The sequence below is a fragment of the Microchirus variegatus genome (genome assembly GCF_963457635.1).
Source record: "Microchirus variegatus genome assembly, chromosome: 20".
In the NCBI taxonomy this organism is placed as follows: Eukaryota; Metazoa; Chordata; class Actinopteri; order Pleuronectiformes; family Soleidae; genus Microchirus; species Microchirus variegatus.
The window spans coordinates 12,260,085-12,273,970 of NC_139821.1; the positions used below are offsets into that span (position 1 = coordinate 12,260,085).

Genomic DNA, 13,886 nt, shown 5'->3' on the forward strand with positions numbered 1-13,886 from the left:
CACAAGAAAATACAAGAGCTCAAAAACAAAAATAGTGCTTTTGTCACTGCCTACTCTACCTGACCTGACCCAAACACAGCCAGTTGCTTATGAAAGGGCTTTTTTATGGATTACCGAGCTCCACGCAAACAAAATCAACACCTCCTCCTCATCAACTCGCTTTCTCCTAGCTATCAAATTTGATCATCCGGAGAGTTCATCCCCGGATGAACCCTGCAACACACAGGTACAGAAAAACATGTTTATGAAGCTACCTGTGACCCAAACATCCCTTTCTCTCCTCTCCTCTCTGCCTCATCATTACCAAAACAATGCAGCCCTCTTTTAAGGGCTGCGCAGTCATCTCTCCATTGCTAATTGGCTGCTAATAAGAAAACTTCTGGCACACTGCCAGGTCTGTTTGAGAGAGGAGCCGCACAGCGAGACGACTGCACGCACAAACACACACGCACACACACACACACACAACCAAGATGAAGCACACATTACGTTGTCTCAGACCGCTGCACACTTGTTTTAATTGCCCTCCTGACACTAAGTGTAATAAACTGTTGTGTCTAAATTATGCATGGCGCTCCATAACTCCTGCATGGATATTTTTTATAGACACACACTCTAAAGAGGAGACATCGGTCTGTCCAATAAAGATGAAATATATATATTTTTTGATAAAGCTACACAAGCAGCTCAGGGGTTATTGTTTAATGTTGCTCTGCAGCGGAATAATTACCCTTTGGAATGAATTGACTTTTCAGAGGAGTATGTACGTACACATCAGTGATGAGTAGGTGGAAAGGTAGGTACAGGTAGAGGAGGAGGGAAATAAATAAATGTAACATGATGTTAGGTGCATGTGTGTGTGTGTGAGGCATGTCTAGTTTGACCTTATTGAATGAGGATACTTCGGCCAGCACTAGCTTCCTGACACCTTCAATGTAAGGATGTAAATAATTCAATAATATTGACACTTCAGAGAGGAAAAGGAGACACCTTGAAAACATAGTTATCAATAAATAATAGAGCGTTTGATCAGTTCTGCTATGCAATATTTATTTTCACTCTCTCTCTTCCTTTTTTGGGTGATAGTGTGTGTCTGTTTGTGACCTTAACAGCACATACTTGACAATAGAGGAATTGGGTTTGATTCAGGGTGAGTAAGGGCTGGAGTCAGACATTAGTTCAGATATAAGGCTAATGTGTGCATCAATATTACACCAATGAGTGTCCTTGCATAGACATAAGTATGTGTGTGTCCTTGACAAATACAGAACTGTCAAAGCTAATAAAATTAAGATTAATGGATGTTGTCCACACAGATAAATGGTGCACATGAAACATAAATTACATCCAGTCTTGAGTGCTCATTATCTACAAAAATTAAATTAAAGTACCTCTGGTTTGTGATGAAAGCTTTTTTTTTTTCACTCCCTTTTTCAGGAGATCAATGTCAAATTGGGATACGTGGTAGGAATGTTCTTTTGTGAACAAAGTCGTTGTGAATTATGTATGCCGGTGTACTTTGGTAAAAGACCCGCAGCTTTAAACCATTGAGGCAAATCAGTCATTCGGCTGGATCAATGTCTTTAGGGGACAGTAACTCAGTAGCGAACATCCAAGTGTTTGTGATTAAACTCATACTCCAGCCACGGACGGGAGAGAACTCTGTAAAATAATTCACGTACAATACATATGCATTTATGATGTGGGTTCTAGTGTGTGTGTTTGCACTGGATGAGTGCGCATAATTCTGTCAAAAACAAGCCTGAAGCAAAACACTGCACAGGATGGAAGCATTTAGAGGGAATACAGTTAACTAGGGCAACACGCTGCTTTCTGTCAGCGAGGTTTGTCTTTGATTAAGAAAAAAGCATCCAAAATGGCATGCACAGGCACCGAACAATGTAAAGCGTCTACACATCTGCTTTACTTTGTAGCTGAAGAGCAACGATGCAGCACACTGAATAGTGTTCTCTGTTACTACATCTAATGACACACTTGTTATTTATCATAATAGAATAAGAAACAAGAGAATTTCAGTGTCGTTCTCCTGGTTTATCAGAAATTAATGTGGACTTTTGTTGCGTTTATCAGCGCAGAACAGCAAACGCTTTACAGTTTGACTCCAGATTTTATAGATGCTGCAGTTTTGTTATGAGTCCAACATGAATTGCAGACTGTGCTAAATGGCTATGTGTCATTCTGTTTTAAATATTGCATTCCTTCAAGCTTACGCGAGATTATTCATGATAATTTAACATACTGGATCTGCACGACTGCTCCTAAAGTAATTGTTAGTCTTCTGAGAGAAAGGGGAAAAGAGGAGCTGACTCAGTACATCAGTCCCATAGATTCTTGACATTACTATAGTTCCATTGTCCTTAAATAATAATCAGTCTTCTCCTCCTCTGAGCAGGCTGTGCTGATCCTGTAAGAATGCACAAGGGCAATGTAAGATAAAAAAGGATCTGCTTTAAAGCTGCAGCAGATTTGCAGCAACCATTCATAAACATGCTTATGTGAATTTACTTCTGTGATGAACTGCTGCTGATTGCTTAACATTTGTCCTCAACATCTGCAAACGATCCCACACTGTTTAAATCCCAGCACTGTACTGTATGTCTCCATATTGCACACCTATTAGAGGAGCTATAACAATTATCATTTCCAAAGGCAAAAATGTAAACACTGCAACTTATACATCACAAAGGCTGCAATTTAGGATTCACCTTATCCATGCAATTTAGCTGAAACTTTAACTTCAAGTTTCTAAATGAACAAGAATGTGTTCTCACATTAGAATATAGAGTAGTTAATATTTTCATGATATCTCACGTGTTAATGCTCTAAAACACAGGTCTCAAACTGGCGCCCGCGGGCCATATGCGGCCCCCCAAACGATTACATGCGGTCCCCCACTTAAAATCATGTTATAATGAAAACATGGCCCAAGACCTCACCACTGCTGTCTTTTAAACTCAGTGTGTAGCTGAGGCACAGCTGTCAGCGAGGTGATATAAAATAATATATTTTTGAAGCAATGTTTTTATAACAGTAATAATAAGATATTCAGTCATAATTATCACATTTTAAAATGTATTACATATAACATTCACTTACATATATAAATACGCTTGTTGGGGCCTGAGCCACAAATGGCAGTGGCCCCAAAACGGCTCTTGGCACAGTTGTCCACTCTATTATTTCAGTAATTTTAAATAAATATCTGTTTTTGATATTAATACATTCATTTTGCATCATAAATAGTATTATTAAGTATACATGTGATATCATGATGCAATATTGTGAACAGTTGTTTTTACCCCACTTTTTGTTCTCTAGGTTGGCCCCCTCTTGACCACACTAGACGCTCATTGGCCCCCAGGTCATTCGACTTTGACACCCCTGCTCTAAAATGTTGTAAATAAAACTACGGTGGAGGGACTAATCAACTAAACTTTGACATAAATAGTATACAAAATATCAAAACACAATATCTGATAGAAACCCTTCTGCCATATTTTTTAAACAATGCTCTGAACAGCTATATATGTCACAGAAGTCATGTACAGATCTCACTGCAGAACAAACCTCTCAACGCGTGATGTGATATTGCTTAGACATTGAAGAACTCTAACTAATTCTCCACCAACCTGTTGCTAATGGAAACCGCTGATCATCATTACCGATGGTGTGAGTGCATCTATTTATATATATATATATATATATATATATATATATTTAAAAAAATCATCTGAATGCCTTCGCAACAGCAGGCTTCCTGCAGATGCCGCCACATGAAGATCGAAAGACGCTCCACTAGAACAGGAACCCCACACGTGCGCATGAACACGACTCAAGCTGACCACAAACCGACAATTGCCAGGAAAATGACAGATGACGCAAAAGAGTTTTTCATCAAAGCAGACTGAAAAAAACAACAACAAAAACTGATTTTCACCAGTCTGTATTTATTAGCTCCTCTTTTTTTCAAAATTGAATAATAACCTCTAGTCACCAAAATTTAAACCCAAAATGAGGTTTGGTGTGAGGCTTCAAAATGAAGCAGAGTGGATGAAACTGTTTGGGTCCTTACCTGTGTTGGAGCCAGACAGGTTGTACCTGGAATTGGCCTTTTTGATGAGGTTTTCATGAATCTGGTACCACTCACTCTCTGTGTTGCACCTGAGACAAAGAACAAACAGACATTGCATTTGAAAGATTCCCTTCACAAAGTGGGGTTGCTGACAATTGAGTCATTTCGTGGATGAATGAGTGGTCAAAACTGAGGGAAAAGCTAGGGGTCAATGTGAGAAAATACTTTTTACTAAAACTTTTAATAATAGATCATGCTCTTTCTTAAAAGTATGACACTGGCACTGTTGCATTGCACCTTGCACTCTGACCAGCTGCTTGCTTGCAATGTATAAAGTGTGGTTACTGAGCATGAGTCACTCTTGTTGGTCCGACTCTAAAAACAAAACCCATTATTGGTGGTTTGTTTTTAAACAGGGTAAAAACAGATTGTTATTTGCGCTAACGTCTGACGTCTGTGAAAACACTCACAGCTGAGGACTTAAATGCTAGTTCGACCGAAACTCATTTTTGCTTCAGGTCTCGAGAAAGTGGTTGTATTTTCCTCTTAGATCTCAGTGTATTTGGACAGCCAGTCTGATCCGGTTATAATTTAGGTCAAACTACTGTGTTAACACTGGCCTTTTCTGTCCTGAGGGACAGGTTGGATCACAAAACACACTTCCACTCATGCTTGTAGTGAGGAAACAGCAACTCGCTGTGAAGTAGAGGAAAATGTGCAGCGTCTACTTTTTGTTGCAAATTGCTTCTATTAATACAGCTGTCTACAAAAAGATTCTGTAGCCACATAAAAAGGAATTCTAGCATATTGCACCCAAAGATTTTGGAAATCTGGTCTTACTGACTCTATTAGATGTTTTTGTTTGTTTTTATTCAAAAGAAAGGAGCTAATAGTGCCATGCTGGTTGTTTGCAGTGACTTACGCATAAACCTTGAGCAGGTGGTCATCCTTCGAGTCAGCAGTGAGGAGATCAGCGATGCTGACGACAGCACACCCGAACGGCCGTCTGTACTGTACGCTGCACAGATTCTTCTTCTCCCCTGCCGCCATTCTCCCTGCACGCACACACAAACACAAACAGAGTTTCACAGTCACAAAGGCACTGTTAAAAAAGCCAGATAGATGTAAGTGCTGAAGTGCTCAGTAGAAATAAGAGGCAGCACTGTAAGTCTTACCTATCCTTATGATGTGCACGACGATGTAGACGTCTTTCCGCAAATCACTGCTTCCTAAATCCTGAACAAAGACACCGTAAATTCACATCAGTGTAAACAAGCTTCAGAGTGTTAACGTAGCTTTTAGCTTAATGAAGCATGAGCGAAGAGAGAGATTTACAAAAGTTTGAAAACGCTCTCAGTCAATCTTTGCAAACATAACGTCCTGTTCACACAACTCACCACAAACAGTGTGCATTGTCTTTCCGTCTTCTCAGGCGACTTTGGCAAACCGCTCTTATTCAGCCTGACAAAGAACCTTTCACTGTACAAGACGGGAAACAGAGAGAGGGAACACACATTGAGATGAATGGACTCGGGAGTGTCTTAGTTTACAACTGCATCCAAGCTACTGCTCACAAATCAGAACAGAATTTAAAAAAAAACAATGTCAGAAATGTCAGATGTGCTGAACTGTGGGCACGGGAGAAATCTCTTCAAACTTCAAACTTCAAAATCAAGAATTATGAAACCCTGGTGACTGATCGCAAGGCAGGAGAAAGACATGGATCAGAGACAGAAGGACAGAAGGATACAAAGCTTGAATTACTGAACCAAATCTCTGCAAGTACATCCACACGAGGCTCCTCGACAGCCCAATAAAACACTCATAGTGTCATCGTATTTTTTTTGATTCTCTGTGAGGCTTCTTTAGCGCAGAAAGTGGACCGTCAGCAAAGACGGTGAAGCGTTGCAACATTAAAAAAAAAGAAGCACAATCTCAGTCTTGTAACTGCCAGGCCAGATTTATAAATCATATGGTTGGGAAAGGGGGCGAGGGAAAAGTCACTATTAGCAACATGAATGCAGATGGGATGTGAGAAAATACAGTATACAAAAAGTACAGTATGTATTATGACGATTAACAACAGTCAAGCTAATGAAAGTGCACAAAAATAAGTCCATAAGTCATGTTAAAGTCAAGTTCTGTAGCACGTTTAAAAACAGGGTTGACCAAAATTATTCACAAAATTAAAAGGCATAACAACAAGGTATAGAATATAAAAACAATAACATAGTACAATAATAAAATGGTAAGAATCTAGGTGGAAGTGCCCCGGTTATTCTCACCCTGAAGTGAAGGCAAAAGCAGAAGAGGTGAGTCTTTAAACGTGATTTTGAACATTCAATGGTGCAGGCTGATTTAATTTCAATGGATACACTGTTCCATAGCTTGGGGGCAGCTAGAGAAAAAAGCTTGGGTCACCCAAGTGTTTTTATTCAGGTTTTGGGCTCATCTAAAAACTGACCTGTTATTAGACCTCAGAGCTGGGGATGAGGTGTGAAGATGAAGGAGTTCAGAGAGGTTAAGATGGTGCCAAACCATTAAGAGCATTTAAAAAAGCAACAATAACATTTTAAAAGTAAATCCCAAAACAAATAGGAAGCCAGAATGGAGCACAACACTGGTGTTAAAGTCTATGAGAATGAAACTACAGTGTATGTGGTGTTATGATCAGTATTTTAAGTTCAAATTGAGTGCAATGATGCAGCCCGAATGAAAAAAAAAATCATGTGTCCAAAATTGCATCCATCAAACATCAAGAGACGGTGAAGATGGAGCTTCCATTTGAAGCTTTGACGGACACGACCATTGCTATTCCCAGAGCTTTGATGTAAAATAAATAAATACACAGAGACCAACAAAAAAAAAACAGGAAACAAAACTGAGTCAAACGTTGGGATATTTTTAACTTTCTCGCCAGTTAAACTTTAGAATATGACATTCAAGAGTTGTTCAAGAGACAATGCTTCAGTGTCCCAAAATAGTCTGGTCTCAAATGCCCTATACAGCCCTTGCATGCATGTTGGGTATAAAGTAGAAAGGAAAGACACAGATTGCATTTTCATTCCCTTTGTACACTGCCCTCTCCCCCCCCTCCCTCCTCTATCTCGCTCGCACTCGTAGAGAAAGCGGAGGCATCCTGCTGGGCCCCGTCTCATCCTGGCTAGTGAGCTGTAGGCTAATCCAGTTAGGTGACTTTCACAGTCCACAGATAAGCAGAGAGAAAACCTTGTAATGCACAAGTGCGTGATAATGAGCCGAATCGTCGGCACGGCTCTAGCGGCGCCGGGTACAGTGGGTCCGTTCACACCAGAACAGACTTAAACCAGCGCGCACATCCTAATATGACGTTCACTTGCTAACTACAATAGATTAGGATGGTTTACAATAATCTGAATTTGAAAGTATTTGTGAATGAATAATATGATTTTTCATACATGTAAAAAACTAGTCACAAGTCAGTTTGGTTTAGATTGTTCCTCATCAGTAATTTTCCAAAAGGCTCCTTCTACAAGGGCTGAGGTTCAACCTGGAACCATTTTTAAAGAAAGTGTTTTTCAAGGGTTCTTGGTAACACTAATGTTTCCAGTAAGAACCATTTTGATCCAGAGAACCCTTTAAAACTCCTTTCCAGAATAAAGGGTTTTAAAAGGGTTCTTCGTGGAACCTTTATAAAAAGGTTCTACCTGGAGCCAAAAAGGGTTCTCCTATGGTTCTACTTACCACTTTTATTTCTAAGACTGTATGCCAACATATGGAGGCAGATTCCTATGCATTAGACATGAGCTTCACACACAGTCCTGAACCCTAATTACTGCTCTATATTGTTGAAACTCCATCTACCAATTAACAGCCACTCCTGCAAACATAAGACACACACAAACACTCTCACGCACTCACAGCTGCAGTGTGTTGATCACGCGGCCCAGCGTCCCCCAAGCGGGACCTTATCTCCCTCTATCACCACTTGTATTAACATAACATGAATAGCCGATTTTCCTCCCTAATGAGCCCACACAGGGATAGCTATTCCCTCTCCTGATATCGATGATTGCATTAGGAGTTGAGCGATGTGGGGGCAGGAGGGGGTTTGAACGGTGACTGACCGGCGTGTAAAATCCTACATAAATTAACTGCAGTTGCTGCACACACGTTGCCTTAAAAGAGTGACACAAATACAATATAGGATTAGACAGAGAAAAGAGATGGAGGCAAAAACTGAAAACACACACACATACACACACTAACACACAGCGTTGGCTGTCTGTGTGTCCAAGTCCAGCCAACGCTGGGTGACCTTGACAAAAGTTGTCACAAATTAGAGTTTGGGAACAACCACAACAAAACCAACACAACACAAAAATAGAGGATTATGTGAGGATGGCACTGTGTTGCCCTGTGTGTGTGTGCGTGTCCTGATGAAGAGCCATTCAATGAGTCCAAATTGAACACAAAGAAGCTGCCATGGTGCACAGGGGCTGCTGGTGTTGGCATAGTACTAGAGTCGACGGGTCGGACCCCCATCTGGTCTCTGACACACACACTCGTACATAAACCACCAGCACTGAGGGAAGCATCAAAATGGCTCCCTGCCAGACAGCTTGTGTGAATGTGTGTGTGTGTGTATGTGTGTTTCTGTTTATGTGCGTGACCAGACAGTGAGAGAAAACACGTTGGCAAGCTGCCATTGTGAGATTTTCCTCAAAGACAACTGATGTGACTCCAACACACACAGACACACACACACACACACACACACACACACACACACACACAGAAACTGGGCCGAGACGCTGTCTTTATTAGCTCCGAAACAAGATAAAGCGTTATGAGAAAATTCAAGCTTTGTATCGCTTCATTATTATGCAACATGCCCGTATTTAACGTTGCACAAGTGAGAATTGTCTTGAACTGAAACATGAACTGAATTTCAAATTCCTTGTTGAGTGACAGAAGTTTGAGCCTAACAACCGAAGCAGAATTCATTAGGTTTCGGGGGGGAATGAACTCCATATCAGCTTCAAATGCATGAAGGCGTCTAATTGCCTTTATACATGGCTAAGGTACTCAAAGAGGAAAATAGATAAAAAGAAAAAAACACTTAAACTGGAACTAATTTTGATACCACAGGATCATCATTACACACTGAGGACCAAGAAGAGGCTTTAAATACTTATAGAAGTTACCTTTGCTAAAGCTAAAACTTCATGGCCTGATTATGGATAGCTGAGTAAAAATCAATATATTAAACCAGGGGTGTCAAACGTACAGCCCGAGGGCCAGAACCGGTCCACAGGTTGAAATTTGTGAAAATTCCCAATGTGCAAATTAATGTGCAATATTATATTTCTCTGTTCCAGATACCTGTAAATGGCTAACTTAGGCATAATATTGTTGAAATTGCACTTATTTTTCTCAAGAATATTCAGGTTGTTTATTATGTTTTGTAAAAAGGCACCTCATGTTAAGGGGACATATTATGCAAAATCAACGTTTTAATAATTTAAAGACTCTGGAAGTCCCTACCAGTCGCCAAAGTGTTTAAAAAAAGATGATTCATTGATGTTTTTGTGGTCCTCCTCCGTCTAAGTACAGGATATAAAACACGCAACTTGGGCACTCATTGGGATGTCACAAGATGCTAAATTCCTGGAATTGTTGTCTCGCGGTGCTCCGCTTTGTCCGGAAAACACGAAAGAGTGCTGGCAAGGGCAACGGCATCCGAAAACCGGAGGTCTGGGAAATGTTCTATTCTTGGCTCCACAGTGCAGCAGAGAGTTCTACACAAACTTCCAGCCTCAGAGGATTTATCTGTCCAGTGGATACATGTTAAATATGAGGGCAATGTGCCTGCTAGAGCCTGCAAATGATCATGATGATGACAATGATTTGGTTTTCCAAATGCTAACTGCTGTTAGCTCCCAGTAGCTTCTGTGGCGCGATGTAATTTCCTGTCCCTTAAGTTTCATTTTACTTTTTTTTTTTAAGGTGGACCTAAAGAGACTAAACAGAGTGTTCTGAACAGGGCTGTTTTGGCATTGAGATTGAACTGCTGTGATGCTTCATCCTTATGGTATTTTGACCAAAGCATGTAACAGACATATTCATTAGGACACCAGGGAACTAGGTTAACATGGAGAAATAGGGTATAATATAACTCCTTGTAAAATAAAAGGGAAACATTTTTGAGTGCTTGTTGTTAATAGGTTATTATGCTATTATTTGACTGGTCTGGCCCACTTGAGATGAAATTGTGCTGTATGTGGCCCCTGAACTAAAATGATTTGACACCCCTGTAATTAAACATTATAAAGGAAACCTGTTTGAGTACACTACGCTAATTAAAAGTGCCTCTAAACTGGTGCCATTTTATACATGTGCTTGTGTGTTCAAACACAGATCTAGTTGTTTTCTCTTTACATGATGAATAACCCTGCAGGCAATATTTAAAACATTCTACATTTCAGCATCTTGTCAGGAATTCTGATGACGAATGACTCACGTTTCAGTACTCTGCACAAAATGATAAAAAAAAAAAAAAAAAAGTGTCCCACCAATGTCACCTATGTTCCTCTGATGTGACACCTCAGGGCGGAGAGTAGTGTCAAACGCAAGTATGACTGATCAAAAGAAATGTCGGTGTTACCGTGCTAATTTCTCAACCCAGTTTTTTCCCACCGTCTGACGAATCCCCTTGTTTGTGACACGGAATTTGCTTTGAACTATGAAACAGAAGAGCTTAAACACAGACTTCTGTCTGGCTGACGCCCAATCGGGAGCTTGTGGTGAGTGTGTTAGGGTGTGTGTGTGTGTGTGCACTCGCATGCCAGTGATGTGTGCAGACTCAGGGTGACAGGTTCTTTAATGTGGACAGCAAGGGCACATTTTATTTGAGAAAATAGCACGGCTTGCCCACTTTTATGTGTCCTAGTGCATTTTTAACAACCTGTTCCAGTTAATAAATCTTCGTGAATATAATTAGAGCAGGCTTTGTGACATGAGTAAAAGGGAAGCGATTAGAAACGTCCCCTCTCATCACCTGTGATCACTGCTCTTGATGCATTTCTGTAGCGTACGCACCCAAAGGCTACAAACAAACACTAGACCTACAAAAACCTGATGAACACAATCATTTAAAGTGTGACTTTTTGACTAAAATATATGATCCAAAATAGCTGTGGGTCAAAATATTGATTTGGTGATGTATTATCGTCCTTCCTCGTGCAATATGATAATCAATACGGCCAGTTTCACTCACTGGGTGTCACTACTTCATGTCTCCTCATGGTAGTTAACTTTTCAGTTTTGTTTACTTCAGTTAGACAAATATCAAGATGTATCGCTACATAATTGTCTGGCAATATATTGATTATGGCAGAATCGCTGTATCGTGATATTATTGGTATCGTGTATCGTATCACAAGGTACCATGTGATTCCTACCGCTAATCCAGAAACACAAAAATCTCACTTAAAGCGACACAATGTAAGATTATTTTGATGATACATCCACTGACAACACAAAAAGAATTACAACATGCGACCTACTCAACCAAGGAAGCACACAAAACGTCAAAGTTACACGGGTGGAACTGTTCATTGAGTGGATGTCATGGCAGAGACAGCACAAAAACCAAGAGGGTTAAGGAGAGTGATAGAATGAGAGGCTGGAGAAGGGGGGTGCAAGCTAGCAGAGAGATACTCGACCGAGGGCGACCTGGATCTGTTACTGTTGGGCTAAGTGTACATTGTTTACATTGACATCTTTATCTCCAACGTGTGTCAGGTCATGTCATCTCGTCCTCTTGTCTCATAAATAAGGTGATTCCAACAATGTGCATACAATGAGCAATAGGTAATACAAGCTGGGTTAAAATGCAAGCTGTGCAAACTAAAGTACAACGTTTGTATATGCTATAACATAGGCTTTTTTTCTTCTCTTTTACCTGAGTGGCCGATTTTCTCGTCCGTCGTAAATGTGGAAGAAGACTTCAAGCTCCTCCCCCAAATTGGCGCTCATCAGGCTCTTCACGTGGACAAACAAGTGATGGGTGCTGGCAGGTGCGGGCGTCTCTTTCTTACGATGCCGATGTTCCATCTGAGGGGGTCAGAGAATACGGTCAGCACAAACCGATCACTGTTCAAAGCTTGGACATTTTTAACATATTACGGTGAGTCAACAAATGTTTACAAAATAATGAAAAAAAAAAAAACACTGATTATATAAAAAAAACAGTAAATCCTATAAGATCCTTAAATTCACAATCAAAGCTCATCAAATACAGTTAATGCTTGGGAAAAAAATCCAACATGTGCTTACATCCCTCTAAATGCATTCAAGAGCTTCAGTCAAAGATTAAAAATATCCATCAGAGACATCTCGCTGTTGGGAGGAGATGTGCACAGTTATTTGAAGACAATAAAAAAGAGCCCATATAGATTTTGTTGATATACATCGAGTTAATAAAGTGTGTAATATCACACACTGTCAGCAGCGAGCGCCGTGGGTGAAGATGTGAGACTTTCAGCTTTATTGCCTGACTGCTTCTTTGTTGCTATATTGGTGCAAAAGAAGACACGTACATTTGCCGAGAATAACGACATGCACATAAACAAAACGCGTTAAGTACTGGCAGATTTATTTGTGCACAATGGAATCAATCACAGCCCATTAACCTGTAAAAATAACATTTAGAAAAAAATGGTATTTCATCCTATAATTTAAGCTATTATCTGTAAATATTGTTTTCTTGACACAAATAAATAATGGTGTGTTTTGATTTGCATCCCTGTCGAATGTTGTTGTTTTTTTTTTGTTTTTTTTTAATCTTTGAGAAATAGGCAGAGAAGCAGTATCATTTACACTCCCTATAAATAAAGAATCACGCAGTGCAACCACTGACATATGTCGCAGTGTCTGGCAGTGCAGTGGTGGCAGTGACTGATATTGCATGCTATACTAAGTCAGTCCATATCAAAAAAGATCAATAAAGCCCGACACAGCATGGAGCAGCATTGTAAATACCATACAGATCAACTCGCACATTACAGCTCTGTTTATGAGAGGTTCATCCGCATCTGCTGTCAACACACACAAACGAGTGAGTGAGAGCTCCAGATGGCCCATGGTTCCACCACCAAATGTTGCACCACATTCACTTCTGTATTAGGATGTAAATCGATGAGGAGTGAGGTAAAAGGAGGACAAGTGAGAGTGTAAGTGAAGAAGATGCTGGGGTAGAGTGCAGTTAAGAACCAACACAAAAATGCACCGGTGAGTAAATAAAAAAGCTGCTACAGTATAACCTGCTGCAGTACATTAACAGAACAAAATGGTAAAACAAGATTCTCCTTTATTTGAAAAGAATATTGTCTGCACTTTGTTTAATTTAGTTTGGGTGGTGCTGGAAAAAAACATCCTTTCACCCTCTTGTTTCAACATTTTTAGGGAAGACTCTGAAGATTTAAAGCTGCAGTGCGTAACTTTTAAACAGCTATATCTTACATTCAAACCACGGTAAATGAAATCACACCATGCTGATTATGCCTTTCAGCTCCTCACGACCCCCTGTTTCTCAATATAGCAGTGTTCAGACCTCGCGTCCCACATCACACACAACAAGTGATTTGTTTTTACGTCAAGTCAAGAGACAACAGGAACATTGCGCTAATAAAGCAAGAAAAAAGCAATTGGAGTATGTACTGGAAACACAAAGAATTGCAGAGGAAAAGCTTTAGTAATTGATTCGACAGCTCAAACAGTCATTTAGCAGTTTCACAAGATAAACATTTTG

At 40.1% G+C, this 13,886-nt stretch overlaps 1 protein-coding gene across 3 annotated transcripts in view; it reads right to left on the reverse strand.

Annotated features, from left to right (window-relative positions):
* Nucleotides 1–13,886, reverse strand: part of dock4b (dedicator of cytokinesis 4b) — a gene marked incomplete at its 5' end in the record, with an annotated part of 103,654 nt that overhangs the window by 53,405 nt on the left and 36,363 nt on the right. For all 3 annotated transcript variants that reach the window (XM_083907030.1, XM_083907029.1, XM_083907031.1), the window contains 5 exons: nucleotides 4,094–4,182; nucleotides 5,016–5,148; nucleotides 5,269–5,329; nucleotides 5,491–5,572; nucleotides 12,039–12,190. In XM_083907030.1, coding sequence (XP_083763156.1) covers nucleotides 4,094–4,182; nucleotides 5,016–5,148; nucleotides 5,269–5,329; nucleotides 5,491–5,572; nucleotides 12,039–12,190 — 517 coding nt within the window. The remainder of the gene's footprint in view (nucleotides 1–4,093; nucleotides 4,183–5,015; nucleotides 5,149–5,268; nucleotides 5,330–5,490; nucleotides 5,573–12,038; nucleotides 12,191–13,886) is intronic.